Genomic DNA, 16,763 nt, shown 5'->3' on the forward strand with positions numbered 1-16,763 from the left:
GTGGCAACCCCTAAATGCTTCTGACAATCTCCCAAGGACATGACCCTCCCAGTCTGTCAATGTGGTCATCACGCAGAGGCACTGAGCCTGGACCACAGCTGTCGCCCACCTCTGTCCCTGTTCAGACCCCAGGCAGCCCACTGGCAGCCTTGACTGCCCAGTGTCCATGCAGACAAAGGCTTTGCCTTGCCGCTGGCTCTCGCACCTCTGCGGATGGAGACACTGTCGGCAGACCTGGCATTTTCCCAAACACCCAGGCTTGCTCTGAGATGAGCTGCGTCTGCGTCCCTTGGGTGGTTCCCTATTAAATAATTCAGGTGATTATCAGAGCTGGAACTTCCACATGAAAGTGGCCTGTGTCATTTCTCTGAGGAGTGAAACAAGGCCCAGATGAAGAAGCCTGGGTGTCGGCCTGTCCCCTGCTCGGCCTTGCTGGTTGGGCCCACAGGTGAGTGGGTGTCTGGTGTCTTCGCTGGGAAGACTGCTCTCCACTCCCACTCCTCCCCTCTCCGTAAACGCTTCTGAAGAAGAATGTGGCTGGTGTGTGACTTTTATCCTGCTTTAGTCTAGCCGACTGTGAGTCATGTCAAAACATGATTTTGGGGACTGGAGTTGCTCTGCATGAGGCTGACCCAGTTTCAACCCCCAGCACCTCATAGGATCCCTTGAGCCCTGCCAGGAGTGATCCCTGAGTGCAGAATGAGGACTAAGCCCTGGGCACTGCCAGGTGTGGCCCATAAACTAAAACCAACAAACATGGTGATTTTGGGCACAGGATCAAATCTCAAGTGACATCACTCCTAAGGGAATTGAACTCGAACTTAAGGAAGACCCTCGACAGTGAGGGCTTCTGGTATATTTCTTTCAGGGGTTGGGCCAAATCTGCCTGTGCTCAGGGGTCACTACTGGGGTGCGTGTGCATGTAGCCTGGGGTCAAGCCTGGGCCTCCCGCATGCCAAGCATGTGCTACTCCTCACCCTTGGGGGTGATGTTGGTGGGGTCTGGTTTACTCTCTGCTGTATTTCTAGCACTGAAAACAGTACCTGGAAAACTGAATTTCAATAAAAAGTGCTTGCCTTGCAGGTGGCCAACCCAGAATCAACCCCAGCACCTCCCATGGTCCCCAGGCCCCACTAGAATTGATCCCTGAGCACAGAGCCAGGAGCACTACTGATGTGGTCCAAAAAATAAAGACACCCTTCCTCACCCTGCCCCTTCTTCTGTACTTGCTGGTGTGGCGCAGTGAGACCTCACTGTCCAGGCAGAGCTCCCCGAGGCCCCCGGTCCCTTGCTTGGTGGCAGCCATGCTCTGTTCTTGGGACTGCCCCTTCCATGCCTGTTTCTCTTCTGACACAAATCTCGACCAGGGGTCAGAGCCATAGGGCAGTGGGGAGGGCATTTGCCTTGGGTTTAACCCCTGGCACTCTATGCACTCCTCTGAGCACCACCAAGAATGATCCCTGAGCACAGAGCCAGGAGTAAGTCCTGAGAATTGCTAAGCAGACCCCCCCAAATCTCAATTTGTCCAGGTCAACTCGAATAAGTGCACTCGCGGGCTCTCCGGGCGGCTGTGCCTCACCGCCCACGTTCGGTGCTCTGGATCGGGAGTGTGTGGACTGGATCGGGACGGCCGGTGGTCAAGGACAGGCGAAGGAAGAACGAGGACCAAGCTGGTTGCTGATTAGTTACCGTTTATTCAATCTTCAAACTTTCTCATCTCCCTCACTCCCAGCTCTGGCCTCTCTCTGGATCTACTCTCAACTGCTTCTCTCTGGCTTCTCTCTCTCCTTCCACCTGTCTCTCCCTGATCTCTCTGGTCGATCTGGCCCTGTGGATCTGCCCCTGGAAACAAGATACAAAACCAAAACCAAAGCTGAAGCCTTCTTTGGGCTGAAAGCACTTGGATTTACATCCCAAAGACCAGGCTGGGCTGCAGCAAGAAATCTACATGTCAACTACAAACTAGACAGCACCTGAAATTTACATCCCAAAGACTAGGCTAGCACCTTAGATCTGTGGGTCAAAGATCAGCTAGGTTTCTGTGACAAAACTCCAGAAGGCAGCTGGAAAAGGGGAAATATTCCAACATCTCCCCCCTTTTTGTTTAGAACAGATTTTAACCATAAAATAAAATGCTAGGCACAAAAAGTTCAATAACATAGCAGAACACCTATTCTCTAGCACAGATACGCTTTCAGCAGGACCCATCCAAGGATGAAATCCCATGGTTGTGTTTCTCCTCTCTGTCCAACAAACATATAAGCATTCACAATATTAATCATTTTGTATGGGCATAGCAAGAGATGCATTAAACTTTTAGAATTGCTCTCCGGGGGTCACCTCATCTCAGACTACAGCGCTCAGGCCAGATTAGTCTTTCCTAGCCCTAGCAGGGTCCAAATCTAGTATCACTGTTTGGATCATGACAGCATTTGTTCATGATCAAGCTCTTAACTTATAGTTAAGCATTAGGCACTTTGGCCAGGCCCATCTCGATGCCAGGGTAGCACACAACTCACCGCTTGCCCTGGGTCCTTCTTGTCCCACGTTGGGACCGTGCTTTGGGGGTGCTAGGAAGTAAGGGCAGCTGAGGCTTAGGTCAAGAGAACAGATGCCCTGGAGGAAAATATCATGTAGAGTCAAATGACTCCCAGGTTACAAAAGCATAACATTTGTTAAGTCTTCCTGTGTCCATACAAAAAGGACTTGCTCTGAATAAACTATGCAAAGGACTCAAGGAGAAGAGAAAAACATTATTTACAAGTGAACAGAACACTAAGAAAGAAGCTACAAATAAACAAAGAGGAATAGGAGCACTGTAACGGGAGTAACCCAATAAACCTAAACTATTGAGGCTATGTTATCCTACATATCCCCCCTTTTCTTTTTACAAAAACACCAAAATTTGAAAATGAGGAACAATTCCAAATTACAACACAATTTCAAATAACAATACAGTCTTATTAGTTGTGCTAAGATTTCAGTCCGACCCTGGGTCCAGAGCAGTGCTTGTAGTAAAGAGTCCAATTGTCCTGCACTGTCCAGGGGTGGTAAGAGTCACCAATGATAAGAGTCATTTAGTCACAGTTTGAAGAAATGAAGTTTCTGGATCAAAACTGAAGAGTGGTCCTTGTAACAGCAGCAGTAGTGGTAGCAGCAATGAGTCTCTGGAAAGCAGCTATTAGGAGTCCAACTAATTTCAGGAAGCACTGGATCAGTCAGGGAGCACTGGAACAGGAGCATCGCAACTTCTGGCAGGAGAACTTCAGCAGAGGAATGCAGCCATTCTCTGGTCTGGTTCCTCGGCAGTCATAGGTGCAACCTAGCTTATGTTTGGAAAAAACACTTTAAAGTTATTAGAGGCTTTGACAGTTGGGGTTTGGTCTCCATGCCTGTGGATAAAGAGACAGAGGAAAGCTCCAATACAAATGGATATCCTAGAGATAAATGAAAAGGTGTTCCTGTTAAATCATTCCTTTCTCGTTCAGGAACCTGTGAATTCCAAGGAAAGGGTGAAAATAAAGTATTGTTAATTCAAATATGGAGGCCTGGTGGTTGTCCAATCCACAACCTGTAAAAGAGGGGTAGAAGGAAAGGTCTTAATGTGACCTCATTAGATGTGTAAGGAGCTAGAGGCCTTTGCTGCAGGTCCTCTAACGCTGGCTCCTCTTCTTTCCTTGTGACTTCCAGCTGAAGTCAGTTTGGCGATGAATCAGAGCTGGAATTTGAAGGGTTGTGAGACTCTGGAGGTCTGAGATCCAAATCAGGTGGTTGAATTCTGCTTCTGATAAGAAGTAAAGGGATCCAAAGTTTCTTAGTGGGGTTATCATCTGTTGAAACAAAAGCATAGCCTTTTCCTCGAATAAGGAGTTTTCCTGCTACATTCAATTGAGAAAATACCTCCTTTTTGTATTTGATTTAACATTCCATATGTCCACTGAAAATGCAGAGGTGGTGGGCTTAAGGCCGCAGTGTTCTATACTGAAAAGGGGTTGTAGTAACTGTATCAGGGCAGGAAATAGGCTGCGCTTCCTGCCATCCCTGGCTGCAGCGATTATACTGATTGGAGCTCTCAAACTCCACACTGGGGAAAGGGGCTGCAACTGAGAACATCCCCTGGTTTTGCAGGGCCTGGGGCTGGCCCCCTTGCAGGTGTCCTGAGTTGGGGTCACCCACTACATCAAAATTAAAGCGACAATCTCTGGCCCAATGATTTCCCCTCTTACACCGGGGACAGGGCCCGGGAGTTGCAAGTCTGACTCTGCAGTCTCTGGCCCAGTGGTTTCCTTTCTTACACCTGGGACAGGGCCCAGGACGTGCTCTCGTAGCACGGCTTGGGGGCGCATTGCAATCTCTACGAAAGTGGCCTGGTTTTCCACAATTAAAACATCTTTTCTGAGCTTGTCTCTGTAAGGCATAGACCTGCACCTTATGTTTAGCAGAGCCAACATTCCAGCATGCTTCCAAGTACCCGAATATGTCTTCCTTCTCCTTAATAGGGTGCAAAATGGCCTGGCAATCCTCATTAGCATTTTCAAAGGCCAATTCTTTAGTCAACAGCTCATGAGTCTCCTTACCCTCAACCTGCATTTCTATGGCTTCCATCAATCTTCCTACAAAGTCTGCATAAGGTTCTGAGGCTCTCTGGACAATCTTAGTAAAACTTCCCTTAAATTCTGCTTCTGCATCAACCTTCTCCCATGCACGCAGGGCTCTGTCACGGACATAAGCAAGAACAGCAGGAGGCAAGGTGACTTGCCTTTCTGGGTCGCGCCATTTCCCTTCACCAGTTAACATCTCACAAGTCAACTCAATCCCTGAAAAGTTTTGTCCAGCATGGCGTAGGCCTTGAAGCTTTGCCTTGGCCTCCTTGCTGAACCACATTCTCCACTGCAAGTACTGAGAACGGCTTAAGCACGTCTTAGCAACCCTGTGAAAATCTTGAGGTGCCCAGTAGGCCTTTTTACTCCAGTCTGCAAGATACTCCCTACAGTACGGAGATGTAGGCCCGTACGAGACACAGGCCTGTTTGAAACGACTGAGAGAATCCATCCTTAACCTGCGATAAGATGGATGCTGCTGCTTCTCTGCCTGGACTGGGCGATTGGGAGCATGTCCCGAGCGGTCTGGAGGCCGCCTGGCTGAGTCACTCTCGGACTCAGAATCTGAGTAAGTGGCAGCAGACTCATAACCGGCATCACTTCCATCTAATACACTGGAAGTAGAGCAATATTCACCAGCCTCAGAAGTATTTTTACTATGAAAACCCTTTCGAGACTTAGGTGCGGGAGGAGCTGAGGCCGTATTATTCCATATATTCTCCTCCACATCAACTGCACTTTTCAAAAACAGGAGAATAGAATTAACAATCTCCCAGGTTGTCCAGAATTCCACGGGGATCTTAGTCCCTTCCTCAGATGCCTTACAAACATTTTTCCTAACTTGTTTCCAAGTCTTACTTTCTAGAGTTCCTTCATCCGGGAACCATGGGTTAACTGCATAAACTACCTTAAAGCAGGACCGGAGCTGGTCTCTGGAAATGCAGAGTTCCGGGTCTCCTGTTCTGCGGGAAAGATACTGAATAAAATCCATAAATGGCTTGCCATGTTCAGTCTGGTTTGAGAAAATATGAAAGATCTTGGGGAGGCCCAGAATCTGCCCCATCTTAGTGGGTGATTGCTGTTAGGATTCTGATCCACAGCACACTAAAAAATCCTGTTCTTCCACTCACTTTCTAGAGTGGGGTGCACCGAACGCTATTCTTACCTTTAGTTGGTAGTTCAGGCCCGCTCCAGGGACGCCAGCTGTAAAAAACTAAAGCACGCCGAGGGGCGAGTGCACTCGCGGGCTCTCCGGGCGGCTGTGCCTCACCGCCCACGTTCGGTGCTCTGGATCGGGAGTGTGTGGACTGGATCGGGACGGCCGGTGGTCAAGGACAGGCGAAGGAAGAACGAGGACCAAGCTGGTTGCTGATTAGTTACCGTTTATTCAATCTTCAAACTTTCTCATCTCCCTCACTCCCAGCTCTGGCCTCTCTCTGGATCTACTCTCAACTGCTTCTCTCTGGCTTCTCTCTCTCCTTCCACCTGTCTCTCCCTGATCTCTCTGGTCGATCTGGCCCTGTGGATCTGCCCCTGGAAACAAGATACAAAACCAAAACCAAAGCTGAAGCCTTCTTTGGGCTGAAAGCACTTGGATTTACATCCCAAAGACCAGGCTGGGCTGCAGCAAGAAATCTACATGTCAACTACAAACTAGACAGCACCTGAAATTTACATCCCAAAGACTAGGCTAGCACCTTAGATCTGTGGGTCAAAGATCAGCTAGGTTTCTGTGACAAAACTCCAGAAGGCAGCTGGAAAAGGGGAAATATTCCAACATCCCCTCATGCCTGCTGAGTCCCTCAGTGACTGCTGCTCTCCGGGACCCCCTGCTCCCCAAATTTGAGTCCCTCACACAAAGGGGCCCCGCCCTGCCAATCTTCTCTGCTTTCTCACTTATGGTGATGGTGGGGGGGCTATGTAGTGCTAGGGCTCAGATCTGGAGTTCTGCATGCAGATCATATGCTTTTTTTTTTTAATTGAATTACCATGAAATAGACCATTACAAAGCTGTTCATGACTGGGTTTCAGTCACACAAAAATCCAATACCCATCCTTTCACCAGTGTACGTTTTCCACCAATGTCCCCTGTTTCCTTCCCACCATCCCCCAACACCACTCTCCCCACCCCCTGCCTCCACATTCATGGCAGGCACTTCTCTTCTTTTCTCTCTCTCCTTTTGTGCATTATGGTTTGCAATGCAGGTGCCAAAAGGTCATGGTGTTTGTTCAAGGCATTCAGTATTTTTTTGGGGGGAGGGGTCACACCTGGAAATGCTCAGGGGTTATTCCTGGGTCTGAATTCAGGAATTATTCCTGATGGTGTTCAGGGGACTCACGATATGAGTGCCAAGGATCAAATCCAGGTCAGCCACATGCAAGGCAGATATCCTACCTGCTGTACCATTGCTCTGGCCGCATTCAGTATTTTTATCACAAAGGTAATAAAAAGGCTGGAGTAGCTTTTTAAACAGGATGGCAGCTTTGGGGTGTGGATGTGACTCCTGAAGCTTCCAGTACAGGGAGGTAGGGTGAGGTAGTCCATCCCAACTTTGAGAAAACCTGGATATTTCAGTCGCAAAACCTGCATACCCAAGTTTTCAACAGATTATATCTTGGTGAGGTCTGTCCTGAGATGGTGAGGTCCGGTCTGGGGCATGGCAGCAATTTTGGATTGTGGGGCTCTGCTTGGGCGGGCACTAGGCTGATCCACCCCCTCCGATTTACCCTGGTCTGCATCTGAGATTAACTGCAGCTTTTGAGGCTTTTTTTCCCCTTTCTTTCTTTTTTTTCTTTTTGGGTCACACCAGCGATGCACAAGGGTTACTCCTGGCTCCTGCACTCAGGAATTACTCCTGGCGGTGCTTGGGGGACCATATGGGATGCTGGGAATTGAACCCGGGTTGGCCACATGCAAGGCAAATGCCCTACCCGCTGTGCTATCTCTCCAGCCCTGCTTCCGAGATTTTTTTAGGTCTCTGAAGCAAGGCTGATAAATGAGCTTGTATGGCTGAGCCGGAGGTGATTTGTGGGTGTGATTCCACAAACTTTTGACCCTTTAATTTATTGGGAAACTTGGTCCTGAGCTGTTGGGGTCTGTCCAGATGCACAGCAGCAAGTTTGGATTATCAGGAAGCCTGAAGGCACCCTCAGGCTGCTGACACACTCACCCTGGGGGTCAAGGTTGACCTGCTGGCGGCACTGCACCCTCCAGTGCTCTTCTGAGTGCTCTCCCCAGCCCCTTTTGCTGGCCTAGGGGGTAGGGTTGCTCACTCTGGACCTGTGCTCAGGGATCACTCCTAGTGGGGCTGCTGGCCATGTGCAAGGCCAGTGCCCTTCAACCCTCATGCGATCTCTCCAGCCTCTCCTTGGCCCTGAATAACATCTTCACTAGGAGACAATTTGTATGCCATACAATTCACTCATAAAAACAAGCTGGTCATCAGAGATGTCCAACCACTATCACAATCGACTGGCGAGTGTTTCACTATTTCCATGGAGACCTGTCTGCCAGGAACCCCCCCCCCCCCATATCTCCCCTTAGCCTCTGACAAGCAACAACCCTTTTTTTTTTTTTTATAGTTTGCTCACAGCAGGGGTGTTCAGGCTCTGCATTCAGGGATCACTCCTGGCGGTGCTTGGGGGACTATCTGAGACGCTGGGATCGGCCCTGCTGTCCTATTGCTCTGGCTCAACAATCCACTTTCTGCCTGTAATTGTGCCTATTCTGCACACATTCAAATAAAACTATTCAGGGTGGAGCATGCTCTGCATGGAGGAGCTCTTGGCCTGATTCCCCAGCAGCTGAGTCCTCCAAGCACTGATGAACAAGACCCACAGCAAACGGAAACCCAGCAAGTCTCTCTCGTTTTTTTTTGTTTGTTTGTTTGTTTTTTGTTTTGGGTCACATCTAGCGATGCACTCAGTAATTACTCCTGGCGGTGCTCAGGGAATATGGGATGCTGGGAATCGAACCTGGGTCGGCCGCATGCAAGGCAAACGCCCTACCCACTGTGCTATCACTCCTGACCCACAGCAAGTGTCTCTTAGTCTGTGCCTGTCTCCCCTCGACCTCGCCAAGCAAGCGTGAGCCTGCCATTCCTTCAGACGGCCGAGTAATAGTGATGTTCTATCCCTCACACACACTGTTATGTAGATCCTCCCAGCAGCCCAGAGTCCCGGGGACGGGAAATACTCTTGTTTCATGTTCCATGTGGATGCATGTTTTCATTTCTCTGGCTCCTCTAAAGGGGAGTCCCTGAAGGAGCTGCTGATCTTTTCAAGCAGCCACACTATTTTTTAGGGGTGGTGTCTTTGGGCCACACCGTCAATGCTCAGGGGGTCACTCTGGGCTCTGCACTCAGGAATCACTCCTGGCGGACTCAGGGGACCATATGGGATGCTGACAATCGAACCGGGTCTGCTGCATGCAAGGCAAGTGCCTCCTTGCTGTGCTATCTCTTGATGCAGCAGCTACACTGTTTCCATGTCCCACCAGCAATAGGCTTCTTGATTCATTTCATCCACATCCTGTGTCTTTTAATGAGTCACCCTCGTACTGATTGAAGTGGTTTCCCACTGTGGTTTCCACTTGCATTTCCCGGATGGCTAATGATGTGGAATACCTTTTCATCTGCCTATTAGTCATTTGTGAATTAGAGCTGGGTTAATTGTTTCTTTATGACTGAGTTGCAGGAATTTTTTTTGAATATATATTCTAGATGTAAGTTTGTATTTTCTGCTGTTCTATGGGTTCTCTCTCTCTCTCCTGCCCCCAGCAGTGCTCAGGGATCACTCCTGGCATGGCTCAAGGGACCAGATGTGATGTCCCCAATTTAATACTTTTTTGTTAACACTATTCCCTAAGCTTTTTTTTTCTTTTTGCTTTTTGGGTCATACCCAGCAATGCACAGGGGTCATTCCTGGCTCATGCACTCAGGAATCACCCCTGGCGGTGCTCAGGGGACCATATGGGATGCTGGGATTTGAACCCGGGTCGGCCGCGTACAAGGCAAACGCCCTACCCGCTGTGCTATCACTCCAGCCCTTCCCTAAGCTTTTAATTATTTTTATTTATTTAGTTTTTGGGCCACACCTAGTGATTCACAGGGGTTATTCCTGGTTCTGTACTCAGAAATTACTCCTGGTGGTGATCAAGGGACCATATGAGATGCTGTGGATCGAACTCAGGTCAGCCATATGCAAGGCAAGTGCCCTACCCACTGTTCTACTCTTTGGCCCCTAATTATTTTTTTTTAATGGTGAAAATAATGTACTTAGGAGTTGACAGACTTTATTTTTGTTGTTTTGGGCCACACTTAGCTGTGTTCAGGGTTTACTCCCTGCTCTGTGCTCAGGGATAACTCTTGGTGGTGCTTGGGGACCATATGAGATGCCAAGGTTCAAACTCAGGTCAGTGTGTCTAGAGCAAGTGTCCTATCCACTGTACTATCTCTCTGGCCCCTGATGAACTGTTTAGGTGATCCCAACTTTATTGGCAGCATCCGAGGCCCCATGGTGAAGAGCCAAGTGAGCCCCGGGTGTCTGGAGCCCATCAGACCTGAGCAGAGGGGTGGCCTTGGCCACCTCAGTGTCATAGCTTCTTCCTAGCCAGTCTGGCCTGGAGCCTGTTGGCCTCAGCATGCCCCGTGGACACTAGTATGCTGCTCTGCCAGTCATTGCTGGGGCCTGTACCTCCTGGGTCTCTGAGCCCGTCTGGGCTGCCTCAGCCATGTTCCTGGGTGAGCAGGTGGGGGAGGCACGAATTTTGCACATAGATGACCTGGATTCAACCCTGGGCACCCCATAGGGTCCCCTGAGCCCCACTGGGAGGGATCCCTGAGTGCAGGGCCAGGAGTAAGCCCTGAGCACTGCTGGGTGTGGCCCCCAAAACAAACAGAAAAACAGACTTCCTGGAAAGGAAAATGAATCATTCCCTTGCCCAAAGGAAACCATGGAGCACCCACTCGGGAGGCCAGAGAGGAAGGCCTGTGGGCTGGAGCAGGAACTTTGCCTTTGGGCCCGACATGGACGCCCAGCACCAGGGAGCGACCCAGAGCCAGAAGCTGCAGAGCCCAAGGGAGAGGCAGGGTAGGAGAGCCGGCTCAGTGGCCCCACCACTGCCCGCTGCTCTGAGCACCAGCGGGGGGGCCCCAAAGACGGCAGGAGGGGAGCAGAGTCTTACACGGGTTCACTGTAGTGTTGGTGCTGTCATGTGGGGTTACACCAGCGGTGTATGGGGACACTCAGACCGCGCCTGGTGGGGCCTGGAACCTCACACATGCAAGGCCCCCCCAAACCTGGCAGGAGATGGCACACATGGCACGGCTGCCGCAGATGGCTCAGGTGATAGATAACACATACGGCAGAGAAGATACAGATGGATGGCAGAGATGATAGAGATGGCACAGGTGGTGGCAGAAATGGCACATATGGTGCACAAGCAGGCCTTAGTCACGGCCTTTGCTCCTCGCCCTCATGAAGAAAGGGTGGCGAAAAAATCCCAATTATCACACAGGAGTTATATTTTTTCTTAGAATTTTTTTGGACACACCCAGCAGTGCTCAGGGTGACTCCTGGCTCTGTAATCAGTGATCACTCCTGGTGGTGCTCAGGAGACCCTATACAAGTGCTGGGGATTGAACCTGGGTCGGCTGTGTGCAGGAGCATCTTACTTGTACTACTGCCCCAGCCTTTCTAACCTACCTTATTTTGAATGGTTAAGTTTTTATTGTAACACTGTGATTTACCTGATATTCCTGATAGCTGTGTTGGACATCAAATGTTTGACAATCCGACCCCCCAGTGTGCCTTCCCCCCCACCAGCTCCGTCTCTCCACCTAGTTCCCTGAGGCAGGCACAAATTTACTTCATGTTTCAACATAGAGGCAGATGAAACTATCCAAGATAAATAAAAGACTATCATATTTGTTGTATGTCTCAAGTCGGTAGGTCTGCGGTGCTGGTTTCTGCTCCCTGAGCTGCTTGCCTTCTGTGCAACCTCCCATCAGATCTTCTGTGGTCCTGCTGGGCTGACATTATGATGAAATTTGCTCCAGGAGCTGTGGAGCACGAATGATTTGGTAGCTTGGCGGTTTGTTGGCTTGTTAAGGTTCAGTTGTGGTTGGGCCATTTCTAGGTTGGTGGATATCGGGGGTGGCTGCAGGCTGCCCTGGCAGAAGGGGAATTGGGTAGGAGAAAGAGCACAGCAGGGAGGGCGCTTGCCTTGCACCCAGCTGACCGGGGTTCAATCCCTGGTACCCCATGTGGTCCCCTGAACCGTGATCCCTGAGCACAGAGCCAGGAGTAAGCCATGAGCACCATGCCCCTCACCCCCTGACTCCCACCCCCACTAAATTGGAACCTTTAGCAGTGATCCCTGAGCACAGAGTCAGGAGTAAGCCATGAGCACCATGCCCCTCACCCCCCGACTCCCACCCCCATTAAATTGGAACCTTTGCTCATTGCTGGTGGGTACTGGATCTGGGTTTGACCCCAGCATTGCAAATTAAAAGAAAAAAAAGGCGAAGGGTGGGGAGGCAGGGAACCTGCCTGAGGCCCCTTTAAAGGCGAGCACTGGGCTGCTGAGATGTACACTAGTGAATCCTTGTAGGTGGCTGACCCGGGTTCAAGGCCTTAGTTGACTCTGGCCCCAAGCTACACTGCCCTTGCGTCCACTGTGCTCTTTCCTGTGCCATGGGCCGACCACAGGCTCTGTGCATGGGCAGGAGCCCCAGGCTCCTTCCTCCCCACCCGTGCTTGGGACCGTCAGACCTTCACCTTTGCCCTGGGGGCCACTCCCGACAGCCCACTGCTTCCCTCCACCCATCTCGTTCATGTCTGCACAGGAAGCTCAGGACCTCCCCAGGACTCCCGTGCTGACCCTGGGCTGTGGTGACCCACCCGGCCGTTAGGGCTGAGTCATGACAGATGACTGCGGAGAGAAGGGCTGGCCCCATCTGACATGGGCCCCTCCAGGCCTGGGAGCAGGTGGACAGCTAAGAGGAGTGACCAGGTCCAGGCCCAAGGGCAGAGGGCAGGGCTGGGGAGGCCCAGAAGGGCAGCAGGAGCCATTCAGGGCTAGTGCAGGTTGGGTGAGGAGGGACCAAGGGGCCGCAGGGGCCACACAGTCCTTGGGCACTTGAGTCCTGCCCTGCATAAGAACCCAGCAAGGGAGCAGCGACTGAGAGGTCAGTGGACGCAGCCCTGCCCTCTCGATCCCAGCTCTTGCGGCCGAGGAGGGCTGAGCCCAAGGCCTGCAGCTGCTACCCCTGCCTGGGGAAGCTCATCAGCTGCTCTGGAGGCAAGTCCCCGCCAGGGAGTGTGGCCTTCTGCCTCTGCCCACCTGCCCTATTCTGCTCTGACTTCGGGAGCTTTTCTGGGGTGGGGAGGTGGGCCAGGCCCCTTCCCTCAGGGCTGGAGGCGCAGCAGAAAGCACACAGAACAGGTGTGGGTAACTTAGTTTATGGGGCAAGCCAAATGCGATGCAAAGTTTTGTTTTTTTTTTTTTAACCAAAATAAATAATTCAGATCTGTCCTGTGACCAGTGTGGGGGCAGTCTCTAGGCCTTGAGCTGCGCTGGGCACCTGCCCAGCTGGGGCGCAGCAGGAAAGTGCCTGGCCATGCGGAGGGGCAGACACTGGTGCCCGTAGCAGGTGGAACGTGCGGAAGAGGGGAGGGACCCATGTGGCCGAGAGCTGGGGTGGGGGGGGAGTGGCCACTGCAGAGAGTGGACCTGCCCTCTCCATGCCAGGCCCAGGCTCTCTCCAGGAGCCCAGCCCGTGTTCTCGGGCAGTGTGGTCCTGCGCTGCCCACCCCATAAGCCCATGGATGGCCTCTGAGGAGTCCAGGGGGAGGGGCGGCAGGGCCGCCTGGTCACATGCAGGCCTTGAGGACGCCCAACCCATGTTCCAAGCAGTGGGCCAGCGCGGACATCCCCTGGACGCTGCCTGCCTCCAGCCCCCGCGATGGCCACAAGCTCCTGGGCCGACAGACGCCACCGAGGCGGGGAGTGTCTGCTTGGGGGCAGCGGCAGGGGGGGGGCAGCCTGTTCTCTGAGCGTGCGGGAGGAGGCAGGGGGGGTGCGCGGAGGCACGACTCTTTAGTGGAGAAGTGGGGGGGCGTGGCAGGGGCGGTGGCGGCTAGGAGAAGCTCTTGAAGGCGTCCAGGTCGTAGGCCGTGTCCAGGAGGCGCTGCAGCTCCGTGAGGTGGGTCTTCTTGTTGCCGGTAGCGGGGGCCGCTGCGGGGTCCCGGCCTGCGTACCTGTGGGCGGGAGGCAGTGTGAGCCATGGTGGCAAGGCCCCTGGGGCCCAGTTCTGGGGGGCACGACCGGGGCCTCACCACACAGGCTTGGCACGGTTTATGGTGGTCCGCAGTCTTGGCTTCACGTAGTCGTAGTAGCCCTGGTTCTTGTGCTCCTCCTGGCACCACACCAGGTCGGCGTTGGGGTACTTCTGCACTTCCCGAAGGAGCAGGTCGAACGGGAACGGGGAGAGCTGCGGAGAGCCCGGGGCCGCGTCGGCAGGGCTTCAGGATCACTGGCCCTGGCGCCAAAACCCAAACCCAACAAGCCCAGACCCAGAGGAGGCTGCAGAGCTACGGTGTTTGCCTTACACACCGCCAACCCATCTGAGACCCCTTCGGACAGCCCCTGGGCACTGTAGGCGTGATCCCCAAACCAGAATAGCCCACCCTACAATCACCCCCCACACCTGCATGCACGCACTGCCGGCGCACTGGCCAGCGAGCAGCCAGGGGTGGGGGTGGGTGGCGGCCGAGCCTCACCTGCTCGAGGCGCGTGATGGCCACCTGCCCTTCCATTCCACGCGCTTTGCGCTCACGCGTGAGGTCATAGTACACTTTGCCAGTGCAGAAGAGAAGCCTCTTGACATTTTCTGGGTTCTGGGCTGCAGGACCATCTTCTGGAATCACCCGCTGGAAGTGGGTTCCTAGAGGGGCCGGGGATTATCTCAGAACCTGACCCAGTGGCCAGGAGGCCTGGGGAGGTCCCTCCTGCTGGGTAGCAGAACTGACTTCACTCTGAGCAGTCCTGGGAAAGCACGTGCATGCCACGTGGGCCGGGGCAGAAGGCGCTGCAGACAGTGCAGTACCTGAGGGCACTCCCAGGGGTGCTGGGCCGGGCCTCCAGGAGCTTGTCTTACTGATGGAGCACTATGTACACACAGGCCCGAGACCCAGCCCACAGGAACCTGCCCAGCAGACTCATGCTCAGAACAGACGCACCAACGCGCTAGGAGCAGAAGGAAACAGAAGCCCTATCTGCGGACCCCCGCTGTGCACTCTCCAGCCCAGGGGCCTGGGTCTGGTACCCAGCACCACTGGGAGTGGCCCCTGGGCACTGCACAAGGAGCAGCCCCAGAACACCCCTGCCTCCAAACAAAACCCAACTGTAATCTGGTGTCATCTATCTATCAATGCCCTTGAGGCATTTGGCTTTAGGACCTGAGGAACATGTGCCACCAAGAGGGCTCAGAACAGGGAGTCGGTCAGCATCCACTCGGAGGGTGCTGCCTGTGGAGTACGATGCTGCTGTTCAATAGACGCAGCAGAGGCGGCCTCACACGAGACGCCTAGAACTGTCTGCAGCACTTCGTGGTCTCCTGAGCACTGCTGGGGTGGCCTCCCCCAAACACACGAGACAGGGACATTTGGGACGAAATGGATGAGCCTCAGGTGATGACAACGACTGTCCTGTGCACGTGGAATGCAGGAACCAAGACAGGCCAGCAAACAAGACCAGCTCGATGCGGGACCCACCAGGGACTGCTGGAGGAGCCGGTGCGGGGAGGTGTGGCAGAACATTCTTGGAGGGGGTCAGCAGAGGGGAGCACTCTGGTGGGGCCAGGGGAGCCTACTGACACCCAAAGACGTCAACCCAGCTCCATGAAACTCTACCCTAAAGCCAATGGCAAACTGGATGCCTGCATACTGCTGGTGGGAAGGTGACGTGGGCTGAACGCTGTGGAAACGTCTACTGCCTCTGAAAAAATTCACAATACCTCTAAGACCTGCATTTCTTCTGGCGGAGTGATATGCCCGGAGGAGCAGTTCCCTGTGACCTGCGCCTAACTGGATCATGCTCGAGCTGAGACGCAGGAGTACACCACGTAACGACTGGCAGACTAGATGATCGGAGTGGAGCCTACCCAGAGAACTGAGGCTGCTCGACTCATAAAAGAAGGGAGTCAGCCAGCCCCAGAAAGAGCCACACCCCGAATGAGCCCTCTGGCGGTCCCTAGCGCCAGACGCAGTGGGAAAGTGGGGCTTGCTGGGGCCGCGGGGCAGGGCAGAACGAGCGTTTCGGGAGATGCAAGGCAAGTGCCTGCCTTGCTGTGCTACTGCTCTAGTCTCGGGAACATGAGAAAGTCGCCATGTTCCTGAGGGCTGACAGGGTACTGGCCACACAGCGTGAATGCTGGGAACAGGCACAGTGGTCAGTGCCACACACACCCACCATCACAGTCTGAGACGCAGACCCCAGCTTCCCCTGATGGAAGACCTGGCAGGAGGACACTGGCCACCCCTGTGGGGTGATGGTCTCATAGCCCCGCTCACCTCAGACACCACTGGCCAGGCCCTGGGCAGCGCGGTGCGCACTTCTCCCTCAACCCACCTGGCAGCATCTCATCGAAGCTGGTCCTGGCCTCGGGGTGACGCAGCAGAGACTTGGGGGTGAAGATGATCAACTGCAATGTAACCACAGGCTCAGTGGGCAGTGCCAAGCTCTGAGGGTTCAGGAGGAGGCCACACTGGGAAGGGGCTGTCCCGGCCTTGGCCTTAGGAGGGTCCTGGCGCTAGCCACTGTCCTGCGCTTCTCTGCAACAGGCGTCACCTGGGCACTCACCAGTGCTACTGCCCAGCACTCCTGGCTCTGCCCACACCCGGGGCTGCCCCTTCTGTGCACCCTGAGGCTAGGGGTGACTCCCCAGGCTCTCCCCACCCCTACTTCTCGTCTGCCGTCCACACCCCGACCCCTGCTGACCGGCTTCCGGAAGGGCAGGAGGATCTGGCGCCGCAGCACGTGGAAGAAGTTGCCGGGGCTGGAGCAGTTGACGACTACCCAGTTGCAATCGTACAGCTGGTTGATGTCGAAGTTGGCTTCCGTGAGGTCCTGCCGGAGGGGATGGCGAGCGGTCAGGGTCT

General features: G+C 53.5%; 1 protein-coding gene across 3 annotated transcripts in view; it reads right to left on the reverse strand.

The window, feature by feature from the left end:
- Positions 1–13,092: 13,092 nt before the first annotated feature.
- Positions 13,093–16,763, reverse strand: part of OGDH (oxoglutarate dehydrogenase) — a 53,350-nt gene continuing 49,679 nt past the window's right edge. For all 3 annotated transcript variants that reach the window (XM_055133052.1, XM_055133050.1, XM_055133051.1), the window contains 5 exons: positions 16,603–16,731; positions 16,234–16,306; positions 14,385–14,548; positions 13,941–14,095; positions 13,093–13,862 (listed from right to left, as the gene is read on the reverse strand). In XM_055133052.1, the coding sequence (XP_054989027.1) occupies positions 13,742–13,862; positions 13,941–14,095; positions 14,385–14,548; positions 16,234–16,306; positions 16,603–16,731 (642 nt within the window). In that variant the 3' untranslated portion in view covers positions 13,093–13,741. The remainder of the gene's footprint in view (positions 13,863–13,940; positions 14,096–14,384; positions 14,549–16,233; positions 16,307–16,602; positions 16,732–16,763) is intronic.

The sequence above is a fragment of the Sorex araneus genome, chromosome 3 (genome assembly GCF_027595985.1).
Source record: "Sorex araneus isolate mSorAra2 chromosome 3, mSorAra2.pri, whole genome shotgun sequence".
Lineage (NCBI taxonomy): Eukaryota > Metazoa > Chordata > Mammalia > Eulipotyphla > Soricidae > Sorex > Sorex araneus.